Raw genomic sequence first — 21,593 nt, forward strand, 5'->3', positions numbered from 1 at the left:
TAAGGCTACTCGTCTCTCGGCTGGATCTCGCAGCTCAGCTTCCAACTGCGGTCGTCCTCCTTCATGTTGATCTGCTTCACTTTCCAGATCTCAAGCAAAATCAGCTCCTGCAAGCACGGCACGCCGGCAATGTCGAACATATCGTCGAAACTCTGCGACTCGTCCTGCAACTGCAGCCGCAGGTTTCTGATGGTGGCACTTCTGATCAGATCGATTTTCTGGTCCTTGTTGTACACCTTGCCCAGCTCGCCCGTATCTTTGTAGGGTATTTGCAGCGTCTGCAGATCAAGAATGATTTTGGTGATTTTAGTGTACTTGTCGACATTGATCAATTTTTGGTTCAGGAATGATTTCGTGTTGTCTCTGTAATTTGGATTGCCGTCCACGATAAACGTCAGGTCCTGCAAAAATAGCGAAAGATACGGCACCGTAGGAATGTCAAGGTTTTCTTCGAGATTAGAGAGCAGAAAGTCCCGGATCTTGCCGCGGTACACGTGGTAGTTCTTGTCGGGATGGATGATCGACGCCAAATATTGGAACAGCTCCTTGTACTTGTCGGAGAGACCGTCCCAGATCCGCGTGATCCGCGTGACCAGGAAGCTCTGCAGCGACGTCATGATCGACGCAAGTGAGTTGAAGTTCCGCAGGTATAGGCACGAGATCGCAATCTTGAGCCAGCACTTGACCGCGTGCACGCGCTGTTTCATGGTTAGTTTCGGTTGCAGGATGCTCTCGATGACGTAATCGCTCAACAGGTTGGTGAAGAGCACCGAGCGCTGAATGTTTGGTGAGAGGTTGAGGTGCAGTTTTTTGGACGTGAAGTTCTGGTTGAGCAGCTCCTCAGCCTTGATGGAGCAGAACATCTTGGACTCAATGAGAGTCAGCTGTTTGGCGATCTCGAGCCCGTTGAAGTTGAGCAGGGCCAGGTCCTGGTTGAGGATCTTCCAGCTCTCCTGAGCAGTTTTCCACCACGAGTCAAGCAGCGTCTGTGTGTCCAAGGGCACGAACTTGTCGAGCCGCATGTTCTCGCGCTGCCAATGCTCGCGCAGCATGTTTCTGTACGATAAAATGACTTTCTGGATCGACTCGAGCTGCTTGTCGCTTAGCAGCACCACGTTGGAGTCGGTATTCTTGAGGTCGATCGCCAAGCCGAGGTTGATCGACTGGCGACTGCCTCTGGTGGCCGTTCTCTCCAAATCGTAAGTGTCGAGGTCGTCCAGCAGCGAGTTGTACGTGTCGAGATCGTTCATGATGCCGGCAGGGTCTGAGAACGAGAAGTTAGAGATGTGTCGCGAGATGTGTTTGTGCTGCTGCTTTGGCGAGATTTTCCGTGGCACCAGTTGTGAGTCGTTGTCGATGTTGTTATAGTAGTTGAGTCTGTCCTTGATGGTCTCCACAGGCGGCATGCCAATCAACTTCGACGCTGTCTCGATCAGCCGGTGCGCCTCCAGCGGCAGGTACTCCTTAACGGCCTCGTTGAAAAAGTTCAACAAGGGTGGCAGCAGGTTATAGTCTGCCCTAGGCTTCCAGTAGCTCTCGAGCCACAGCATAAACGTCTTGCACACGAGTTGGCGTCTGTGCTTCATCTTGGACTCGAGTGACGAGTGCATGTGAAGGCTGCCGGTGCCGTTCTTCTTCTCGTTTTCGATAATCCTGTTGTTCACGTCGAAACGCGCCACAAGCTCTTCCAGAAGCACCGAGCCGTGCGAGAAAATCCGGAACGTGAGGAAAAACGTCGACACGAAAAAGTACTCGGGCGGATTCTTCTCGTCGGTCAGCAGCCAAACGAGCGCACGGAACGACGCGCCCAGGATCTCGTTGTCCGGCCCGCGGAGCACCTCGTCCTCGTGGCTCACGTCGCCGGTCGGCTCGTCCAGCAGCTGGTCGAACGTGCCGTCGTTCTGAATAAACGGCGTGCTGTCCCCGGGAGTCACCTCCGCCAGGAAATCAAGCCCGTCTGCCGTGAGCTCCATGTTGGCCGCGTCACCTGCACGGAACATTGAGAACCGTTTCGATGCCCGCTTGTCGCTTCTTGCAGTTTTGTGCTGTTTCAGCTGTCTGGTGATCTCCTTGTCGGAAATGAGCCCCGTGGAGCAGATTTTGATGAACGATTTTGGCGACACGTTCATCTCAAGGAAATCTGGATACTCGCGCGTGTTTGGTAGCTCGAAATCCTTCGTAGCAGCCAAAAACGTCTTGAGCACCTTGTATGACGTGCTCACCAGATAAACGAGTCGGCACGCGGTGTTGATCACAGCTCCGCCTTCTCTGGAGTAGAAGTACAAGTCTTTCGTTGGGGCGGCGCTGCGCGACGTGGCGGTGCCTGAACGCGTCAGCATCGGGGAGCTTTTTGTCCGGTTGGTAGCCACGTCCACCAGAACACGCACGTTGTGGTTGAACTTTTCAAGAACGACGGTCAGCTCAGTGCTGTTGGTCTCCAGCAGTTTGAGCTGGTCGGCTGTCGAGAGATTTGAACGCGCAACAGCCGGCAGCTTGTAGCCAGGCGGGACGACGGTCTTGATAAGCGAGCTAATAAATTGCAACTCGCGAACCTGAAGGTTGATCTGGCTGACAATGTTCTCCAGCAGTTGGCCGCCCTTGACGTTGTGCTCTACTAGATCCAACCGCCCCGAAATGAGCGCAAAGTAGCCCATCAGATGGTTGTATAGCTCGTTCACGCGTGGCGCAGCATGTGGCGGTGCAGACAGGTAGCGCACGGGCACGAGCTGCGACGAGGTTATGAGCTGCTTGTCTCTATTAACCAGATCGTCGCTTTCGAGCCCCCACACGTCCAAAAACGTGATGGCCTTCTGCAGAACCTGGTACGCGAGCAGCTGGAGATACTCGATTTTTTTCACGTCCATGGTGTTGAGGAAGTCTTTGGCCTTGTAAATCAGGTCCGACCAGTCGCGCAGCAGTTTCTTGCGCAGTCTGCGCACGATCGGCTTGCGTTGCACGATGTCGCTCGTCCGCGAAATGCAGTCTGTCTCCTTGAGCAGCGTTCTCACGCCCTGCGTGATGCCATTGATGTAGCGGATGTCAAAGGTATATCCCTTGAACTCGTTCTTGATGTAGAGCATCTTGTTCTGCGGGTTGAGCAGAAACATGCCGGCGTGGCGGAATAGTTTGCGCAGCGGTCGGCGCGATGCGGCCAATCTGGCGTACTCGCTCAGATGCGGCTCGTCCTCGAGGTCTTCGGACAGAGTGGCTCGGAAATAGTTCATTGGCACCCAGCCGCGTTTCAGCGTGTTGAGCAGCGTCACCTCGCCCCAGCCAGAATCGTCGAGCGAGTACGTAAAGGCAATGTCGTTCTCGTTGAACGAGAGACAGATCGACGCGTCGTTTTTCGACTCGAGCGTGCTGGCGTCGAACGGGTACAATGCCGTCACAAACAGCGCAGACGCGTCGTCCTCGTCCGCGTCGTCGTCTGCCACCGAGCTCGCGTCCGTTCTGAGCTCATGCAGCTGGTGCGACGACTCGAAATTCGTAAGGTCTCTGTTGCTTGAGACGGCCGATTTCTTGCTGTATGTATCCTGGTACAGCGACTGCTGTCTCACCGAGACGCGCGTTTTTTTAGGTGTCGACGAGAACTCGGGCAGCTGCGCCACCTTGTCAGACTGCTCCTCGACGGGCACTGCCGGCGGCGCGCGTGCCGGCTCGTACACGCTCGACGACGTGCTTTCACGAGGAACGGTGACCTTTTTCGCAAACGGCGCCGCAGGAATAGCAGATGCTTCTGGCTCAGCCAGCTCTGGAGTTGTGCGCAAAGACGATCTCTCGGGGAGCACAGGCTCGGCTGAAAATTCGGGTATTGCCGCCAAAGGTTTTGCGGCCGGTGCAACGTTCGACTCCGGCACCTCAGAATAGATGCTCGACGAGTAGCTCTGGTGCTTAGGTATTTCTGAGTATTTCGCGTGGCGCAGCGATACCTGTGGTGACCGCTCGGGGCGCTGGTTAGGAACCGAGGCCTCAATATCGCCATCTTCCTCTTCCTCCTCCAAAATTGGAGTCTCCACCAGTGGAGAGCCAGCTCTGCGGAAACTTGAGAGTCTGACGTCAGAAGAGGCCAGAGGATTCGTAAACCGCTTAGCGTCCTCGTTATTTGGCGTCTTGTCTCCCTCAGCAAACCCAAACGATGACACCACCGGCGTCTTGTCCTGGTCAACCACCGGAGATGTGTATCCTTCTTTGTCGAGATCAATAAAATTACTCTCAGACACAGATGAGTCGTCCTCGCTGTGCGACATGCTCGTGCTGTTGTTGGACACGTCCATCGTGTTGTTGAGGAATTCGTTTGTCTGAATGGTGTTGGAGGTTTGGTCATACTGCTCGTCGGCCCCAGACTTGTGCGTGATTCCCAGCGACTCTGTAAGAATATTGCCCAAAATCGGGACTTTGCCAAACGCACTCAGTCGGTCGCTATCCTTGGACTCAGGAGCCTGGGGAACAGGACTCGAAACCTGGCCCTGTCCGTCCAATTCTCCCTGGAACGGGCTCATGGTAAAATCTTTCACGCTTTGGGGCGAACTACCGGCAGACCCCACGTATTCGTTAAAATCCGGCTCCTTCTTGTCATCCTCGTCCACCCAGGTGCCCGGCATCGGCGATAACTGTTCCAAAAGATAGTTAAAGTCTTGTCTGTCCTTAGGGGTATCGGAGGCTTCGCTGTCGAGCAGTGGCGCTGTGCTCTGCCGGCCAATCTTTAGTGGAGATGTGGCCTTGGTGTCCGGACTGTCGAAAAATTGGTTGTTGTTGGTCATTGGCGTCAAGACAATATCTATGGGATAGGTTAGTGACCTGCAGACGCGTTGCTAAACGCTAGTACTTACTTTTGTTCACGGGACGCGCTTCAAACGTGAACCGGATGTCGTCGTTTTCGTCGTTTGGCGTAATGACCGACATCTCAAACGCGTAATATTGTCAATTGTTCGAACGAAATGTATATACGCGAAAGGCTTCGAATTTCACACGATTTCGTGTTTTTTTTTTTTCAACAAAGTTAGCTACATTTTGTTATGTTTACGTAATCAATACGGCTCGAGCAGCTCGCACACACGAGCGCCCAGATCAGCACAGTCTGCCGCAGATGCCGCTTCCGAGTACACTCGCACGGCGTTTTCCGTGCCACTCGCCCTCACAAAGCAACGGCCTCGTGCATATGCGGCCACCAAAGCGTCGATTTTGGCCTGCAGGCCAGCCGGCTCCACAAGTCTTCTCTCCGCGTCGGTGGTCTTGAAAGCAAACCTGTCCTTCACAACAACTTTAAAGAGCTTGTTCGGAAGCTCAGTATAGTCTTTGCCCCAGTCGACACAAGTTTTATTTTGGATTCTTAATGCAAGCAGAACAGCAAAGAGGTCTGAAATGGAGTCGCCGACTGTCTGATTGATGACTTCTGTGAGCAGTACCAGTGTCTTAAGGGCCCGTTCCTCTTCTGGCGAGCTTGTGTGTGTAGATTTGAGTTCACTTATGAGCTTCTCCGAGAAAAGAACCGTACCGTGTCCGTTGGCCTCAAAATACACTCCAATGTCGTATTCCTGGGCCTTGTGATGAAGATGCTTGACTCCAGTCGGAGTGAAGTCAACAGGGATTTGAAGCGTCTCCTGGATATATTTAGTGGAGTCTCCATTGGCGTATGCAGTTTGTATGATTCCCATATTAGCCTTGACTTTGGCTTGCTGAAGCAGTTTGTTGATGAAGCTCGCCAGGAGGGTGGCGATGCGGTCTCCATCCAAAAGTTGAAAACGTGATTCGTCCGTGTAATAGAAAACCACCCTATCGGCGTCACCGTCGAAGGACGAGTACAGCTGGTGGTCTCTCGGTTGCACGTTAGCAGGTAGTTTCTGGTTGGTCTTGACGTAGTCTGCGCCACACTCAACATTCAATGCACTTTTATCTTGCGTGTTGCTGTTTACCACGCTGATATTGATAAGATCACTGCTCAAGTTGCGTAGTTTTGGTGCGCCGACTCCGTTCGCAGCATCCACGGTTATTTCCAATGGCTCTTGGACATTCCACAAACGCAGTATCTCTTCGACTGCACTGATTATCTTTTTATTATATCCGTTCTCGGAAGGCTCTCCAAACTCCGGATCATTGTGCGATCTGACCAAATAGTGTAGCTGAGGAGTGGTGAGCTCTCCAAAGCTTTTGGCTCGTCCAAACACCTCGATTCCGTCAATGGCTGCTCTGAGCAGCTGTGGACCTGTCTCCCGTGTGTCCATACCAACTACAACGAGTCCAGCCTGCGCAACGTCAATCTTTTCTCTCGCGACAATGTCCCTAACGTCGTCCTCGAGATTGTCGCTGTTGGCCAGCTGGGTGGCATAGGGCTCCCAGAGCTGCGGCAGCATTTCTCCCAGCGGATCCACAACCTTGACGCCGTTGTCCTGGGGCGGGTTATGGGACGCAGTGATCATGACGCCGATGGTTTTTCCTCCTAGCTTTGCAGATCTCAAAGACGCCAGCACGCCCACCCTGAACACGGTTGAGTCCAGCAGAGATCCAATAGTACGGAACCCTGCTGTCCCATATGCGAAAGTGGTGTTTGGTGGTTTTGGATGGCGCGCACTGGCGGTAGACAGAGTGTCTTTAGACATGTAAACAGATAAATAAAATAGAGGATTTAAATTTCATTAGGTAATTCTTGTGCGAAATAATTCCGTATATAATGGCTCCCTCGTTGCCCGTCTATTCCAGAGAGGAGCTACGGGACCATTACCCGCATTTGTTTCCGGAGCGATTAGTGGACGAAAAGGGCAGAGAGAAGTTGAACTTGGACAACTGCAAGCTGTGGTCGCTGACGCAGCACCAGTGCACGTTTGACGGAGACAAGACGATATGCGTGCCGTTCAAACGGGTTTTCGCACGGTGCAAAGACACAGAATATTACTCCAGGAAAGAGCTGAGTGGGTTCAGACTGCTTCCTGAGCAGAGGGGTGAGAAAGAGACGGAAACGTACCGCAACATCGAGATCACCACCGAGAAAGATAACCCTTACAGCGCCCAGGACCCGTTACTGGCGGACTTTTTGCGTGCAGACAAAGTGCTGCACCAGAAAATGAACCAGTACTACGAGAATATCATCAAAGAGTCGCAGAATTAGTAGATAGGTACATTAATGGAACTGGAACGTCTCGCCTTCTGGAGGTTGAGGCAATTTCCTGTTTGGACCGCTGGCCATCTCCTTTCTGAGCTCCAGCAGCAGGATCTCCATGCTGTACGTTCTTTTCCAGGAGCTCAAAGTAGGAAACTTGCTAGCAAGCACGAGTCCTGTATTTTGGTCGACACATGGCAGATTGATCTTCGATATGAATCTGACGATGGGCGGCTTTTCCGGGTACTCTGGGCCGCATTCTATGGTGAGGGAGTAGATCCTGTTTTCGTGCGACGAGTTAGGCGGTCCCAGGATCGTCCCGTTCCAATGGGTCATGGTAATGTCGTCCAGGTCTTGTAGACCGTACGAGCAGGACTCAGCGCCCAGGCCCTTCTCACCCTTTTCGAGCTCCTCCAGCAGCTTAAAGTTTCTCGGACTGGCTGTTAGCAACGGCACAAATTGACACACTTACATTTTAGACATGATGGAAGCTAAAGGGTGCGAGGATTATTTATTTAGGAGCCTCTCATTTGCCGTTTGACACAGCCACAAATCGATTTAATAAAATATTCGCGTTACATGTCTGGACAAAGCACGCCGAGCTCGCCATTTATAGCGCATCCGCACGAGGTACCGGGTGATCGCGATCTGCAGAAACGGCTGGCCACTCTGGAATACCAGTACAGCCAGCTGAAGGACAGCTACGAGATAGACAAGGTCAAGAGCCAGGCTATAGTGAAGAGGCTGGAGAGGGATCTGGAGCACAGATCAAGGGAGTACGAGGCCGCCGTCAGCGATTCGAAGCTGCTATTTGATGAGAACAACAAGCTGAAGCGTGAATTGAGAGAACTGGCCGACAACTTCGAACAGACGACGGGCGAGAACAGATCGCTCAGGACAGAGCTCGATGCCAAGACGTGCAAGCTGAATAGACATCTGGGCGAGTTCCAGGAGATAGAAAAGCGTCTGGAGGATGTTATTGCACTCAAGGACGCCGAATTGCGGCACAAGGATTCGGAATTGCTCCGATTAAGGGATTCAATGCGCGAGGAGCTGGCTCTTAAGAGTAGCCGGATCGATGAGCTCGCAGACCAACTGCGTATCAAAGATTCACAGATTTTGGAAATGCGTGAGCGCAACGTACATATTGACGAGACCAAAGCTCGCGAGTTGTACGAGAAAGAGTGCAGCAACCAGTTGGAATACATCCGCGAGCTGGAAAAGAAGAATCTGGAGCTGAGCAACAAATTGCGTACGTTGCAGTCGAAACAGGATTATGTTCAGGTGCTGAGGGAGGAGAAGGCGACGTTGTCCCAGAGATTGGCTACGTATGAGGCTCTTGAGACCGAGTATGAGGACCTGAAACTCAGATACGCAGCGATGGAGCAGAAATTGGGAGACTGGCCTCTTTCGGATCCTCCTGCCATCATTCTCAATAAATGCTCCGTGCTGGAGTCCACAAACAGCCAGCTTTCGCAGAAGAACGAATTTCTACGTAACGAGCTTGCGCGTACTCAGCAAGAGGTGGTCGATCTGCAATCAAAGCTGCTGGAGTCGAACGACCGGCAAACGGCGCTCAAGTCCAAGCTGTCTGAGAAAGACACCGAGAACACCAAGCTAAGTAACAACGTCAAGCTGTTAACGCAGGAAATTCAGTTTTTGAAGGACAGAATCGACAACGTGACAGAGGAGAACACGATGTTGATGAAAAATAAAGGTGTGGAAGCAGAGAACGCGCAGAAGTTTGAAGGGCTTGTGGCGCTTCTTGAGTCGTACAAACAGCAGTTACAAAGTTTACAGAGCCAGGATACAGGACAGAAAAGGCGCAGAAGCGAGCTAGAGCAGCCAAACGGAGCTGCACAGCTGGCCGAGGAGCTGAAGAGAAAGATCGACGAGAATAACGAATTGGTGCGGACTATTGAGGAAAAAAACAAGCGGTTGGTCCAGCTGGAAGTGGAAGTAAAGAAGCTGGGTAGCAGCGGCAATGAAAGGGGCGTCCGGGTACTGGAATTGCGCGAGAATCCGGCCGCGAGACACGAACGCGTAACTAGGAAAATGCTGGAGAAACTACGACAGGAGAACCAGCAGCTGGTCGACGCCAAGCTCGCAACCGACCAGCTGATCCCCAAAACGGTGTACGAGCGTGTTTGTCTGGAGCAGGACCAGCTACAGGAGGAGATAAAGTCAATAAACAAGCGAATGACCCGGCTACGCGAGATGTTTAGCTCGAAAGTGGCGCGGTTCAACGAGATTGTGTTTCTGCTGCTTGGATACAAAATCGAGCTTCTCAGTGAGACAAAGCTCAAAATGTATCCCAAGTTCAACAGAGACAGTTTCATACAAGTCGATCTGAGTCGGCACGGCAGCAAAAAGGGCCATCTTCTGGATGGAGACGGAATCCGAGTGAAACTTCCGGCCGAAGCCGGATTCCAAAAAGTCGACGTCAATAACCTAATTCGGTTCTGGGTCCAGGAGAAGCAGCAACCATGCTGTTTCTTCAATGCACTGAACCTGGAACTTTACGACAAGGGCCAGGAGTTGCTCCCGAGTTAGGACCGATATGTGCAGGATGTGGAGGTGGGGATGATCCCCAGGGGTGAGAAGCTAGTGAGTGGGGTTGACTTCAAATCGGGGCCGTTTTCGCAGGACTCCGACACTGGTGGTGTACGGGTGGAGCCAAAATTCCAGCGAATGGCAGCCGCCTGTAATGTAATATCACGCATGGAAACGCACTTGCAACATGTAGAGTATCGAGAGCAGTAGTGAGATCTTGAGACCAACTTGACGTTTACCTGGGTGAAATCCGTCAGGGGTGCGTTGTGGGGTAATAGGGTCTGAGTGCGCGAGGTCAGGAGGCGATCCGGACGAAAGATAAGTTTTCGTACGGGGCATAAAAAAAATTCATGACCACAAATGCACGGATATAATTGGTTGCTTACGCAGGAGATCGAGGTCGCAAGCGACCGACGTACCGATCGAAACGGGCATTTGAGCGTTCAATCGCAGCGTTCAGGTGCCGCTGAAAAGCTCAGGCAGCCATTCCGGCCCTCATAAGCACGCTCTGCGTCTTCCGTGGTCGCCATCGCGTCTGGAAGCGGAGTTATTACCTGTTTCTGTGCCAAGCTACCTTCTGCACAGCCTTGTTTTTCGTGCTCCCTCCCTGACACTATGGGGTGTCCCGATTATTTACTATGTGGCACACAATAGAGTTTATGTAAATGATGACCGGCAGACGTTGGGATATAAATTGAATGTACAAGAAGCACTTTTTTTTGTTATTTTGCTTTCTTCAAAAGACATCTGAATTGTGTATAGAAAATGTCTGCATTGAGAACCGTTACCAGAACAGCCTCAAGAAAATCTACGCTGTACAATGCCATTCGTGCCTACTCTACCAAGGAGTCGACTCTGAAGGAAAGATTCGCTGAGCTTTTGCCAGAGAAGCAAGCTCAAGTTAAGGAGCTCAAGGCCAAATACGGTAAAACTGTGAGTATCGAAATATTTTGAAATTATTGCGGGACCGAATATGCGTTTCGGGGCCGGAGTAATTTTATTCGCGTTGATATTGAACAGCACTAATATTTGTTAGGTGATTGGCGAGGTGTTGTTAGAACAGGCCTACGGTGGTATGAGAGGTATCAAGGGTTTGGTCTGGGAAGGCTCTGTTTTGGATCCTTTGGAAGGAATTCGGTTCAGAGGAAGAACCATTCCGGACATCCAGAAAGAGCTCCCTAAGGCCGAGGGCGGCGAGCAACCACTTCCAGAGGCCCTTTTCTGGCTCCTGCTGACCGGCGAGGTCCCTACTGCCGCCCAGACCAAGGCTTTTTCGGAGGAGCTCGCTGCCAGATCGAAATTGCCAAAACATGTTGAAGAGATCATCGACAGATCCCCAGCTACTTTGCACCCTATGGCCCAATTCTCCATTGCTGTGACCGCTTTGGAGTCCGAGTCCCAGTTCGCCAAGGCATATGCAGCAGGTGTCAACAAAAAAGAGTACTGGAAGTACACCTACGAAGACTCGATCGAGCTTCTGGCCAAGCTACCAGTCATCGCCGCCAGAATCTACAGAAACGTGTTCAAGGACGGTAAGGTCGCTTCTGTGGACACCAGCCTGGACTACAGTGCCAACTTTGCCAACATGCTTGGTTACGGCTCCAACCCAGAGTTCCTTGAACTCATGAGACTGTATTTGTCCATTCACTCCGACCACGAGGGCGGTAACGTTTCTGCACACACCACCCACCTGGTTGGATCCGCGCTTTCCTCGCCATTCCTATCCCTGGCTGCCGGTCTGAACGGATTGGCCGGTCCATTGCACGGAAGAGCCAACCAGGAGGTGCTGGAATGGCTCAAGGCCATGCAGTCCGAGCTGAAGGGTGACATCTCAAAGGAGAACATTGAAAAGTATTTGTGGAACACCCTGAACTCGGGCCGTGTGGTTCCAGGTTACGGCCACGCCGTCTTGAGAAAGACCGACCCAAGATACACTGCTCAGAGAGAGTTTGCTTTGAAGCACATGCCAGACTACGACCTGTTCAAGCTCGTCTCGAACATCTACGAAGTTGCTCCAAAGGTGCTGACCGAGCACGGTAAGACCAAGAACCCATGGCCAAACGTCGACTCTCACTCTGGTGTTCTTCTGCAATACTACGGCTTCACCGAGGAGTCCTTCTACACTGTGCTGTTTGGTGTCTCCAGAGCATTTGGTGTTCTGCCACAGCTCATCATCGACAGAGGTCTTGGAATGCCAATCGAGAGACCAAAGTCGTTCTCCACCGAGAAGTACAAGCAACTGGTGGAGAGTATCAACAAAGCATGATGATTATATTATTTATTGGTATTTATGAGACGAATAAAAAAGTAACCAAAATTAGTATGGAAAGGCAGTAAATTGCTTAATAAACTCTGCAATTATTAAGAGCTTTGGACGTTGTGAAGCGGGAGCACCGTTACTCATTGCAATACTATTGCAACCCTTCTTTTGGTGAGGCAGCATGCGATACGGATGGATTTTATGTGGTCCAATAATCAGACATTGCTCTATAATTCAACCCTGCTATACCAGCCAAGTTCAATCGCAACCTTATCAACCACTTAATTGGGTTTTCAAGAGATTTTTGTAACACCCAAAGATGGAGTCAAATTTTGTGCGTTCCGAGCGCCAAATATAATTACAGTCAGTTCTCATACTCCGGATCAAAAATGGTGATAATTCACGTTGCAATCAACTGCTACGATCAATGAGCTGTTTTTCTTGTTGAATCGGAAGACACAACCACAGGGCACTATTCAGAATACGATACTGTGATATGAAAAGTTTCCGTTGGATAGGAATAGCACATTGTACTGTAATTGTCGTTTCTGTAATTATGTCGAAACTTGATAGAAGAATAGTGGAATTAGAAGCTCTTTTCAAGGCAGTTTTTCGCATTCAAATCCAACACAAATATGGCCCCAAAATAATATCAGACCCACGGATCGTTGTAGAGACGTGTATGGCATCAAACACAGTTATAAATCCAGCTTTGTCTATCTCCCAAGACTTTTTGGAAGCCACTCAAAATTGGGGGGCAGGATTTTGCTGTTGCAACCAAAAGTCAATTATCACCAATGCAGCCATCATGGTATAATCTCTAATAACTGCCAAACCCCCCTGCTCTGCCCGCTAATAGCTGAAGTCTATAACATTCAACAAGTTGACATCCATGTCCAACATTGTGCATGATTATATAATCTCTGATTTGTGGGGCGTGTGCAGCACACATTTTCTGGAGGCTGGAAATTAGGAATAGATAATTAATTTACAGCAAATTTGTCGTTTCCCCATTTAACTTGATACTAAATACTAGCGATATCCCAAACAGGCCTATACTTTGACAACTTGTCATACCAAAGCTCAGTATAATCGACTTTGCCACTCTTTTCACCGGTCTAAAATGAGTTATTATACAGCTTCCAATTACAACAGTGATACCCAGACTCCATCTCAGATGTCTCTCAACCCTCAACAGCAGACATCCCTGGCCTCGTTGTTGGCCTCTGCTGCCTCGCAGCAGGCCCAGCAGAACCCGGCAGGACAGAACCTACAGGCAGCAAGTTTACTGGCTAATCAAAACATGCAATCTCCGAGCCAGATTTACAACCATATGGCCAACAACTTAGCCGCTTCTAGCGCCTCTGCTGGTAACTACACGGCTCTGTCGACCTCCAACTCGTCTACAGGCTCGTCTACATACCAGTCGTTGCTGCTTTCGTCGCCTCAGACCTCCGTGGCCTCTCTTTACTCGACCCAGAGAGCTCGTTTTATGTCGTCTAAGGGCTTTGATTTTGAGGACGACATGGAGTTCTGTCCCGAGATTGTCTACACGGGAAAGAGCAAGTTTAATCCATACACGTCGCAGACTTTCAGCCCAAACACTTCGCCAGAGGCCGCGGCCCACGCTCAGACCTCTCCCTTGAGCCCCGGCTCGCAAGGTGTACAATCTCTGTATTCTAGATCTGCGCAGGCCACGCCTGGAACCCCAAGTGGTTCTTCTCCACGGCCAAGCACGCCCCGGACTAAGAAGGTGCTTGAAATTGTGAATCCGCACACAGGAATGAAGATTTCGCAGGGCAATGTTTCTGCTGTGAAATGAATCCTTATGACTGAATGATTGGGTTGGGAATATGCTGGGTTATTGTAAGATAGATGATAGATGTTGTTTAAGTATGTCTAATAGTCGTTGAATTACCCGGCTGTAGAAATATTCATAAAAAAACCTTGGAAAATTACAATCTCTATCACTCTTTTTGTTCAACATGGCCACTAAGTTCAGACAGCCCCAGTGGCTAAAGAACAACGGGTTTGCGCCGCACGTCTATCTGTTTCGCAATATTGAATCAGGCCAAGTGATGTACTCCCAGACGCCCCACATCACCAAATACCAGATCGAACAACAGAGTTTTAGACCCAACTGGGAAAACAGGAAGCCTTCAAAAAGACGCGATCTATGGCGTCCGATGGCCGTCGCACAGTTTGATTCACACGAAAAGGCGGTCAGAGCCTACAATGCGCTAGTTGAGCTCAAATACATGCGTCAAGTGTCAAAACGGAAGGAGGCAGAGGCTCTGCGGAAGAGAAACCAGTTTCAACAGATCTGGTACTTTGGCCAATACCGTCCAACGTGGGCTCAGGAGTCCGTGAGCGATCTCACCACTGTGCTAGACGAACTTAGACTTTCCTCGAAAATTTACTGGGACTCTTTATGGCGTAAAGGAGACGACAAGTATTGGAAAGATTTGCAAGTGGAGCACGACGAGCTGGACAAGGTGAGCCCAAGAGAGAAGTTCGTGGCGCTAAGCGAGGTGGAGCAAAAATGGAAAGAAGAGCAGGAAGCTGCTGAGGTCGAACAACAACCACAACCTACCGTGTAAATAGAACGAGTAGCACGATTAAACCATTTACTCACTATATTATTATAAACCTGGTTATAAGCTGTTCTTTTTACATGTCATTAGTCATCTCTTATTACTCCTGTTTCTCTTCTTTGCGCTTCAACTTGTTTTGCTCCTCCTGTTTTCTCTTTTCATTCTTCTTTCTGCGCTCCTCTAAAAATATTTTGTACTTCTCCAACGTGATTTTCTTTTGCTTATCTGAGTACTCATCAACGCCGTGGTATGTAGTGTCAAACAGCTTGTCCCAGATGGTGAAGAAGGGCTGCGAGAAATTATACTTCACTCCGAAATGCTGGTGGTGGATATCATGGTAAATCGAGTTGTTCGGGAACACAATCTGGAACGGATCGAATGGGAACGCATATCCGCAATGATCGTCGACGGTTTTCAACGTGGAAAAGGTGTAAAGGAAGATCTGCTCGCGGGCACTTAGTCCGGTCACCAAACTGGCAATCCCAGTGCCTACCGTATCAAGCAGAAAACCCTCAACGGGATCATTGAAAAGAGCACCAAATGCATAGGGAACGTAGAGTTTGTGGTGGCGAGAATGGAAGCGTCTGTACAACCATTTGTTAAGATGCATGGCGCGATGGAGCATATATTGCCAGCTATCAATGATGAAAAATGCTATTGAAATCTTGAGAAGTGAAAGGCCATACCAATATGTCACATAAAGCGCCCATGTTGGAATAGCATCCGGGACCGCATGTCTCCATCCCCAGAGAGTGTGGTTTTCGTAGCCGGTGGTCGGTTTGGGATCAAACTGGTAGAAAATTAGGGCCGCGATGGTCTGGATGATATGTTGCAAAATGACGTCCCGAATCACAACGGAAAGAGAAACAGTATTCTTCCTAAGCATCTCTTCTGATGGGTGAATGCGGTACCTCTCGGCAAGCTCGTAGACGTCGATTATGTGGTACAAAGTTGAGTACACCCAGTACGCCACGACTGGGGCGATCACCGCTAGTAAGCCATCTGGAAGCCCTTCTATCAAGCTGGCCTTCGGTATTTCAAGAAATGGAGGCCTCAAGGGACCCTCGATTATCTTGAGATCGTTCCGATCCACTAAAGAAAACATTTGAAGAGAAAATGTACCGATTCTGGCCCGGCCTCTATATTTATAATGTAATAAAAAAAAAATAAACGAACCACATAAAATTTTAGTGGCTGACGCCGACGCGTCGATTTCGTATTTCGTTCGTATTTCATTCATACATGCTCTAGTTAATTTTCCCCCGTCCTTCCACGAGGGCCTCCTCGTCGTAAATCATCGGATGATCGAACTGGTCGTCTTCATCTTTATAGAAATGCTCCAATTGTTCAGAAATAAACAGTCCCACAATGCTCACTGTACACCCAAACCCAAAACACTTATCGAACCAAACGTCGATAAAGGAAATATCGTGATCGAAGAGCGTGAGACGGCTAGCGAGTAGATGTGTGTGAAGCAGCAGGGTGGTTGACAGTAGATAAACGCCTGTCAACTCGCAGACAAGAAGGTCGAAAAAGAACGACGAATCAGACACAGCTGACTGGTCTTTTGCAGACGGTAGCAATTTGCCTAGCTTGTGGAAAGTGGTCACCACGCTCTGGAACGAGCAGCAAAACAGGAAAAATGAGAAAACAAAGCTCACGTTGGTGGCCAGCTGGTCCTCGTAGTTGCCGATATCGTAGTGTTTGGCGATGATTCGTGCGATGGTAACAGAAAGCGTATCGGCAGACTGGGCGTCAGGTTTCGGAGATTTGAGTCCGAATTCCTCAAAATATATTATTGGCAGCCGGATGACCATGATGTTCACAATTTTGTACAGACAGTAGAGCGAAAAGAGAACGTTGGCCCATTTGGAGACCTTGCCTCGGAGTGAGGCCACATACTGCTGGGAATGGTAATTGGCAACCAAAAAGGAGAGGTCCTGCAGTAGCTCGCGCTTCATCTGGTTCAAGGCCCCAAGCTCGTTCTTCAAGTCCGAATTCGAGGGCGACTGTGCTAGCTCGGTGGTTCTGGTGTGGATCAGTTCTGTTGTCGTGCGCAGCGTCTCAACGCTTCTAGCAATGTCTGTCTTTCGCACACGTTTGTGCTTTTTGATGAAAGAATAGTACAAAGAGGACACAGATCCAATGCCGTTCAGGGCCGCGAGACAGGTCACACCCAACATGGTGACTTCTATCAATGAGTTTGAGAAGAAAAGCGAATAGCTCTCCATCTGGGACGCAGCTGTGGCTAAAACGTTGAAAGTCCGGAAAACCAGAGCCCACGTTATGAACACCAGCAGGAAAACCAGTCCCTTGTGTTTAGTGCTCAATAGTCGGGCCACGCGAGATACAAGAGGAAGACGGGAGACAGCCATGAATAGCAGCAGACTTGGGTTCACGTACGTTAACAGAAAAATCAGCACCGACAGCGTAAATTCCCAGTCCCACACGCGAGCTGCAGAGTTTCCCAAATCAATAATTTCAAACAGGACCAGGCCAATTATTTGTAAAGAGAACGAGATAGACACATTGAAGAGCACCTGTGCCGCTTTTTTGATGACCTTATTCTCCGTGCTGGTTATTTTGGGCTCCAACAGGGGCTTGATGAATGTCTGTTCGACATTTGGGTTCAACTGGACGGGTTTCTGGAGGATCTTTTCCAGGTCTTTGCTCAGGGTCTCTTGCAAGGACTGCGAGGACCGGAAAATGCCGGTTGAAGAGCAGATATAGGGTAGAACAATTCTGTGGACGAGTCGTTCTGCCACCTGGAAGTTTATCGCGTGGACAACGACCAAAAGACAGACGCCCAATACCTCTTTCCACATATTTTGAACAGGTAGTAAATTTCGAGCACAGCCGGAAGAGAAAAATTACTCCAGTCCGCTGTTGCACAGCCAGTATTTAATTGATGGCCTTTTCGTGCAGCCAATTGGTGACCATCTCAATCTTCTTTTTGTGAACGTTGCCCTGGCCAAACTCTGTGTTGCCCTCAAGCAGCTCAAACTGGAATTTCCCGTCTTTGAAGCTCGACGCTAGCTGTTGTACGATGGCCTCGTCAGACTGGCCATCTTTGGCAGATATCTGCGAGAGGTTGAGGATCTGGCGTTTGCAGATTTGCGCGATTTCTGACTCAAGCAGCGACTTGATGGTGGTCCATTTTTTCGACGTGAACAGGTCACATTTGTTGCAGAACAGCTGGAAATCGATTCCATTCGGCACACTCTCCGTTATTTCGTACAGTCTAATCAGATCCTGCGCCACCTCTGTGCAGTACTCGCTAGAAAACTGCGACGCGTCGATCATGTAGATGATTCCCTTCACGGAAGAGAGGTTCTTCTTGAGGAACGGATACAGATACAGCGACTTGAGTTTCTCGTTACCAGGGAAATCGTACACGTCGTAAGATCCGATCTGGGCACCAAGATTGAGTGTGGCACTGTTGGGCTCGACAGAGCTCACGGTCAGCACGGGCAGGTCGCCCTTTGTGAGCAGCTCGAACAGGTTGGTTTTGCCGCTAGATTTGGGCCCCGAGATGACAAACACGGGCTTGGACGCATGGAAAATGCGTTTGCGGTTGAACAGCACCGACGTGACCACGAGCACGGCCAACGCCAGCAACAGCGAAACGATAAATTTCTGATAATCGGGAGGGGCCACTTCAAACATGGTAAAAGTGAAGATGAAAATTATGGTGCGAAAAAAAAATAATCATAAATAATATTCTCTATTTACTCTCTAGGATGCCTCCTGTCTATCTTTCGGCTCGCTTTCCTGGATGAACTCCTCGCTGGAACCGTTGTCGCCCACAGTCTCAAGAATGCCCTCGTACTCCTCGTCGACGTTGGCGACTGGTCCCTTGTACCATCTTTTGGCGTCCAGGGCGTACCAGACCAGTGAGAAGAGCAACACGGCTCCCATCATCAGAACGGTGTAGTTCATGTTTTCCTTGGTGACCGGCATGTAGTTAGGGAAGACGAAGACGACAGAGACAAACACGGTCCACACACAGGCGTAGAACATGATTGGCTTGGCGAACTTGCCCAGGTTGAATGGTCCAGGCGACACCCCCATCTTTTCCGAGTTGACCATGAAGAAAAAAATCACCAGCACGTACGACCAGTCGGTGGCGATGGCGCAGACGGAGAAAATGGCGTTCATGGCGATCGAGGATCCGAGGTTGATCAGGGTCAGCAGCGAGTTGATGAGAGTGATCATCCACAGACATCTGAGCGGCACACCGGTGGTCTTGTCGACGTTGTACCAGAACGACGCGAACGGAACGCCGCGGTCTCTGGAGAACGACCAGAACGATCTGCTGATGGAGCAGACGGCGACAGCGCCGCAGAACCAGAGCACAACGAAGCACAGAGCCAGGTACGCGGTGGCAGCTTGTCTGCCCATGGCATAGTCGAACACCTGGACGATTGGCTGGCCGGACGACGTGTTGAGGATCGCGTCGAGGTCGTCGCCCATGCACAGCGTGTAGACAATGTTGAGGACCCAGCCAAGGAACGCGGTCACGGTCAGTGCAGACGCAATGGCGAGCGGCGTGGTGTACGCGGCGTTGCTGATCTCTTCAGACATTCTGGAGGTGGCGTCGTAGCACGTCATCACCCACGACACGTTCAGGAAGCCGAAGAGGAACGCCCAACCGTCGTGCGACCAGCCCGTGTTGTTGATCACCTTGGTGAAGACGTACTCTTTGGAATTAATTTTTGGGCACTTGACCAGCATGGTGATGATGAGGGCGATGACGGAGCCAATATTGACGAAACAGTAGTATTTGGTGATTCTGGCGAGGACGGAGGATGGCAGCGAGTTGATGAGACCGTGGGTGATGATCACGGCGATCGACGCGCCGGTTATGTGGCCTGCCGTCGGCACGTACTTGTAGTCGGAAGCCATGGAAACGGTCTGCAACAGCAGCGTGGCAGCTCCGAAATCGGTCGAGCACGCTCCAGCCATGGCCCCGATGAAGTACAGCCACCCGTCGATCCAGCAGACAAGAGGCACGTATTTCTTCGGCACGACGTGGGTGACCACATAGTACATTCCACCACAGGTTGGGAAACATGAGGTGATATGGGAGACCGAGTAAGCGATAGCCAGACAGCCAAACATGCCAATGAACCACGACCAGGACGCAGCGGCCGGGCCGCCGGCCCACAGCGGATACAGATACGTGATGGCGACGGTTCCCATGAGACCAGAAATCGACAAGGCGAACGAGAACGTCGCCAAGAAAGAGTAGCTTCTGTTGAACTCCTGCTTGTAGCCGAGATGGGCCAGCTTGGCGGCGTCGGAGTCCAGAGTCACTCGTGGAGACACTGTTGTGTGCAAATTAGCTTTTTCCAAGTCCTTGGTCATGTTTGGAATCTTCGAGCAGAAGAAGGAGAGAGGTATTTGTAGGAAAATTTTTACGTCGGTAGCTGCATTAGTATTAAATCAGCGACACCAAGGAATCTACGATAGAGAGATCAAATAACTGCCGGATTAGTATAAGTTTCACACGGCCACGATTGGCATTCGAGCAGCGCTGCCTCGGGGATCCAGTCTGTAAGATAACAGATATATCAAATATGTCATACTGCAGCTGCGTTATCGAGTCCGAAGCACACTTATCTTATCTGCGATGCGCGCACGGTGCGAGACAATGCGCAGCGGCTCCAAATGGACGTACTTATTGTAGGTTTTGGGACAAGCGGAGAGCTCGTGTCTGTGGTGGCCATGTAATTTTCCTTCCTGATTCGGAAGCCTATTCCGCGTAGCAGCAGAAGCACAGGTAGCCCGCCCTGTTGGTCACGTGACACTCATGTGCCCTCGCTGCTGGCCAATAGCAAACACCGCCTATTGTATTCCGGTGTTCCCCTATTGTCCTGGCACAATACGCTCGCTTTTCCCTGTCTTATCTCCAAAGATAAACACGGATATATTCACGCTGCTGCTAATATTGCCACACCGTTCCCTTCCTCCAGCCGGTACCGATGAACAACTCACAGTTCTCGTTCCGCAAAAGACCCATCTTTCGCAACAGCTCGCAGTCGCAGATCCCCGTGCTCGACAACTACCCGTCGCAGCAATGCGACGAGGCGTCTTACGACCCGGACCACCAAAGGTTTTATTCCAAGTACAGGGGCATACTCAAGGACAAGGACGAGCCGCCGGAAGAGGTTCTGCACAACCCAGAGTTCGAATATAACTACGACGAGAAGATCAGAGCACCACGGGTGTCGCTTATTAATCCTAATTTCAAGCCAGAACCTCACGACAAGGAACCGCAACAGCTTGATCTCAGGGCGGAAAATAACGACTACGTCACGTCGGACTCGAACACAGAGTACCAGCCGGCCAGCTTCGACCTGTCGAAGCCCACAAGACAGTACTCGGAGTCGTCAGACGACAGAACTAGTGTGCCACCGTTGGGCGAATTGAGACTTAAATTACACAGTGAACCCAAAATAAAATATGTTCCGCCGGTGCTGCGACAGACGTTCGTGAGCGACCCGGGACAGCAGGACGCGGTACAGCGGTCGGCCTCGGAGCCAAGCGAGCCAAGCGAGCCGAGCCAGGATTCCAGCACGTCCGAAAACGTAGAGTCGTCAAAATCAGACATAGCTCTCCACAAGGTGCTGTCCAACTCCTCGATCACGTCCAAAGGCGTGGAGCCCTCGCATTCGCATTGGAAACCCAACCACTCCACAAACAGATGCACAGGCTGCAATATGTTGTTCTCGCTGGTGCGCCGCAAGCACCACTGTCGCCACTGCGGCGAAATATTCTGCTACCGCTGTGTTCAGAACAGCGCAAACCTCAACGTGCTGGCCAAGTTCGAGAAGCCGGACCTCGACAACGGCAAGATCCTCGATTCCGGAGGCGGCGTCGTGAAAAACGCAACGTACTGCAAGTTCAGTAAAGTGTGCGACCGATGTTTCAAAGACTGGCTCTTGTTCCTCCAGAACGATACCGACTACGAGTCGGAAGTCCAGTTGGAGACCCCCAAAGAGGCACACGACACTAATAGAGACCGCATGAACTCCGAGTCAAGCAAGTCCGGAGTCCCTAACGACTGGACATGGAGCTCGTTCTAATAGGC

General features: G+C 50.6%; 13 protein-coding genes across 13 annotated transcripts; 6 read left to right on the forward strand and 7 right to left on the reverse strand.

Moving 5' to 3' along the window:
• Positions 1-5: 5 nt before the first annotated feature.
• Positions 6-4,902, reverse strand: HPODL_04354 (Bud site selection protein 5; the record flags this gene model as incomplete). Its single annotated transcript, XM_014079151.1, has 2 exons — positions 6-4,777; positions 4,830-4,902. The coding sequence occupies 2 exons, from the start codon at positions 4,900-4,902 to the stop codon at positions 6-8; spliced, it is 4,845 nt and encodes a 1,614-aa protein (XP_013934626.1).
• A 125-nt stretch (positions 4,903-5,027) lies between these two features.
• HPODL_04355 (Phosphoacetylglucosamine mutase) lies at positions 5,028-6,596 on the reverse strand (the record flags this gene model as incomplete). Its single annotated transcript, XM_014079152.1, has 1 exon — positions 5,028-6,596. One exon carries the CDS (start codon positions 6,594-6,596, stop codon positions 5,028-5,030), a length of 1,569 nt encoding a protein of 522 aa, XP_013934627.1.
• Positions 6,597-6,667: 71 nt separating this feature from the next.
• HPODL_04356 (uncharacterized protein) lies at positions 6,668-7,102 on the forward strand (the record flags this gene model as incomplete). Its single annotated transcript, XM_014079153.1, has 1 exon — positions 6,668-7,102. The coding sequence occupies one exon, from the start codon at positions 6,668-6,670 to the stop codon at positions 7,100-7,102; it is 435 nt and encodes a 144-aa protein (XP_013934628.1).
• Positions 7,103-7,114: 12 nt separating this feature from the next.
• HPODL_04357 (Protein involved in error-free postreplication DNA repair) lies at positions 7,115-7,576 on the reverse strand (the record flags this gene model as incomplete). The annotated part of the gene is made up of 2 exons (XM_014079154.1): positions 7,115-7,529; positions 7,566-7,576. 2 exons carry the CDS (start codon positions 7,574-7,576, stop codon positions 7,115-7,117), a joined length of 426 nt encoding a protein of 141 aa, XP_013934629.1.
• Positions 7,577-7,672: 96 nt separating this feature from the next.
• On the forward strand, positions 7,673-9,646 carry HPODL_04358 (Spindle assembly checkpoint component MAD1; the record flags this gene model as incomplete). Its single annotated transcript, XM_014079155.1, has 1 exon — positions 7,673-9,646. One exon carries the CDS (start codon positions 7,673-7,675, stop codon positions 9,644-9,646), a length of 1,974 nt encoding a protein of 657 aa, XP_013934630.1.
• Positions 9,647-10,411: 765 nt separating this feature from the next.
• HPODL_04359 (Citrate synthase, mitochondrial) lies at positions 10,412-11,912 on the forward strand (the record flags this gene model as incomplete). The annotated part of the gene is made up of 2 exons (XM_014079156.1): positions 10,412-10,579; positions 10,683-11,912. 2 exons carry the CDS (start codon positions 10,412-10,414, stop codon positions 11,910-11,912), a joined length of 1,398 nt encoding a protein of 465 aa, XP_013934631.1.
• Positions 11,913-13,029: 1,117 nt separating this feature from the next.
• On the forward strand, positions 13,030-13,728 carry HPODL_04360 (uncharacterized protein; the record flags this gene model as incomplete). The annotated part of the gene is made up of 1 exon (XM_014079157.1): positions 13,030-13,728. The coding sequence occupies one exon, from the start codon at positions 13,030-13,032 to the stop codon at positions 13,726-13,728; it is 699 nt and encodes a 232-aa protein (XP_013934632.1).
• A 163-nt stretch (positions 13,729-13,891) lies between these two features.
• On the forward strand, positions 13,892-14,506 carry HPODL_04361 (recombination/transcription regulation protein; the record flags this gene model as incomplete). Its single annotated transcript, XM_014079158.1, has 1 exon — positions 13,892-14,506. The coding sequence occupies one exon, from the start codon at positions 13,892-13,894 to the stop codon at positions 14,504-14,506; it is 615 nt and encodes a 204-aa protein (XP_013934633.1).
• Positions 14,507-14,600: 94 nt separating this feature from the next.
• HPODL_04362 (Sphingolipid C4-hydroxylase SUR2) lies at positions 14,601-15,605 on the reverse strand (the record flags this gene model as incomplete). Its single annotated transcript, XM_014079159.1, has 1 exon — positions 14,601-15,605. The coding sequence occupies one exon, from the start codon at positions 15,603-15,605 to the stop codon at positions 14,601-14,603; it is 1,005 nt and encodes a 334-aa protein (XP_013934634.1).
• A 142-nt stretch (positions 15,606-15,747) lies between these two features.
• On the reverse strand, positions 15,748-17,325 carry HPODL_04363 (G-protein coupled receptor; the record flags this gene model as incomplete). The annotated part of the gene is made up of 1 exon (XM_014079160.1): positions 15,748-17,325. The coding sequence occupies one exon, from the start codon at positions 17,323-17,325 to the stop codon at positions 15,748-15,750; it is 1,578 nt and encodes a 525-aa protein (XP_013934635.1).
• A 76-nt stretch (positions 17,326-17,401) lies between these two features.
• Positions 17,402-18,166, reverse strand: HPODL_04364 (Signal recognition particle receptor subunit beta; the record flags this gene model as incomplete). The annotated part of the gene is made up of 1 exon (XM_014079161.1): positions 17,402-18,166. One exon carries the CDS (start codon positions 18,164-18,166, stop codon positions 17,402-17,404), a length of 765 nt encoding a protein of 254 aa, XP_013934636.1.
• A 69-nt stretch (positions 18,167-18,235) lies between these two features.
• Positions 18,236-19,867, reverse strand: HPODL_04365 (putative amino-acid permease; the record flags this gene model as incomplete). The annotated part of the gene is made up of 1 exon (XM_014079162.1): positions 18,236-19,867. The coding sequence occupies one exon, from the start codon at positions 19,865-19,867 to the stop codon at positions 18,236-18,238; it is 1,632 nt and encodes a 543-aa protein (XP_013934637.1).
• Positions 19,868-20,484: 617 nt separating this feature from the next.
• On the forward strand, positions 20,485-21,588 carry HPODL_04366 (Phosphatidylinositol-3-phosphate-binding protein 2; the record flags this gene model as incomplete). The annotated part of the gene is made up of 1 exon (XM_014079163.1): positions 20,485-21,588. One exon carries the CDS (start codon positions 20,485-20,487, stop codon positions 21,586-21,588), a length of 1,104 nt encoding a protein of 367 aa, XP_013934638.1.
• Positions 21,589-21,593: the final 5 nt, after the last annotated feature.

Source organism: Ogataea parapolymorpha, chromosome V, assembly GCF_000187245.1.
Source record: "Ogataea parapolymorpha DL-1 chromosome V, whole genome shotgun sequence".
NCBI classification, from domain to species: domain Eukaryota; kingdom Fungi; phylum Ascomycota; class Pichiomycetes; order Pichiales; family Pichiaceae; genus Ogataea; species Ogataea parapolymorpha.